Raw genomic sequence first — 1,647 nt, 5'->3', positions numbered from 1 at the left:
CCTGAGAGACACCGTAGCAACTCCTTTGTGTTTGGAAGCGGGGGGTGGGGGTGGGGGGAGGACCAGGGAGGATGATTGAACCACTCAACCACTAGATGTAGCTGAAAACAACAAATCCTACACACTGTGCCTTTAAGCCTAAAATGTCTGTATTGTCACTTTGACTGTCAGTTTCCTATTTTACGAGCATGTTCGATTGTTTACATTATTATTATTATTATTGTTTTTGTTGTTGTTGTTGTTGTTGTTGTTGTTGTTGTTGTTGTTGTTGTTACTACATATATATTACATTTAAATCCACTTTGGGATCTCCAGGCTCTGGTCTTACCTGCGGATGAAGCCTCCACTGATGGCCATCTGTTCACGCTCATCCACCACACGGGCAGGCTGGCTGGCCACCACACCGTCCTGGTTATTCCCCCAGGCCTTGCTAGCACCGCTCTTCATTCTGGATGCCGGCAGCAATGTTGAGGGTGAAGAGAGATAGTTACCCAACAGTCAGATTGAGCAAATCATCATTCACCTCAACCAGGCTTGCTTCTCATTACTGATAATCTACAAAGAAGAGCCTTGGGGTTGAAGTTGTACAGCAGCAGATTTACATTTATCAGTAGCATGATCAGCTGGCACAAAGGTGTTAATTGGTTTCATGCATCCAGCACATAAATAAATGGAAGGGGGGCTAGACTAAGTCAAGCAAAGCATAGCAGGCATGGGTTTAGTAGGTACAGGCTCATTCTGTTGTAACACAATGCGTAAGATGTTATATTTATATGGATATAACATACTGTTAAGAATCTGGCAAACCTTGAATTTGCTGTAACATTGAAGTCTTTTTTTTCCCTTTTAACAACTGACTACGTTGGTATTGTCACAGTTAAAAGTATCCCATCCCATTCCCAAACAGATAAGAGACAAGGCTTCAGCAGACATACAACACAGAGTACAGGATGGTCACATTCTGAGGACGGACAACGATCAGTGCTGAGAACAAACTGATACAAAACAAAACAAAAACTGGAGGGAGTCAATAGAGAAAATCTGAATGTTTACCTCTGTCTCGATCTTGTGTGATACCCACACCCCCCCATTCCCTCCCCCTCACCATTACTTGTATTATAAAAGGTGTTTTCACCTTTCCATTCAGATTTGAAGTTCTGTGAAATCAGGTGTGTTATGTGGCAGTGAGTGTGGAGAAAATGACAACTGAGGATCATATCTGCCTCTGTCCGGAACAGATTGTGTACCAAGAAATACAGCTGTGCTAACACGCAATAACGATTTGAAAATGTCACCTCACTCTGCCTGTCAAACCTAACCTGACTCTGAATCAGCTTTGTCTCCAAACAGGAGAAGACATGGCATTTTTTTACATGTTTTATTAGCCTGGTTTAAACCAGACCCTGTCCGTCACTTTGCTTCGTACAAGGGTCTGGACTTGATGTGTAGAGAAGCCTTTCTTGCAGGAGGCGTGGCCTCTGCTGAAGTTTAAAATGATTGGATCAGTTAGCTGYGACATATGTCTGTGACAGAGGCTAAGCTAAGAAGCTAACCAGAAATGGCATATGCTGTAAACAACCCTACTGAGGAGAAATATACCGAGCCGAACGAGACGACTGTAAATGAGAGCTGCTGCTTTGTCAGACA

The 1,647-nt window shown here is 43.2% G+C and overlaps 1 protein-coding gene across 1 annotated transcript in view; it reads right to left on the bottom strand.

The window, feature by feature from the left end:
* The window catches only part of snap25a (synaptosome associated protein 25a), a gene marked incomplete at its 5' end in the record, with an annotated part of 33,398 nt that overhangs the window by 6,430 nt on the left and 25,321 nt on the right, over positions 1–1,647 (bottom strand). Inside the window, 1 exon segment of the mRNA XM_014023915.1 lies at positions 329–448. Within this exon segment, the coding sequence (XP_013879369.1) occupies positions 329–448 (120 nt within the window).

The sequence above is a fragment of the Austrofundulus limnaeus genome, unplaced genomic scaffold, assembly GCF_001266775.1.
Source record: "Austrofundulus limnaeus strain Quisiro unplaced genomic scaffold, Austrofundulus_limnaeus-1.0 Scaffold396, whole genome shotgun sequence".
Classification (NCBI taxonomy): domain Eukaryota; kingdom Metazoa; phylum Chordata; class Actinopteri; order Cyprinodontiformes; family Rivulidae; genus Austrofundulus; species Austrofundulus limnaeus.
Note: the sequence above shows the minus strand (reverse complement) of the source record. Positions and strands in the feature narration are given on the sequence as shown.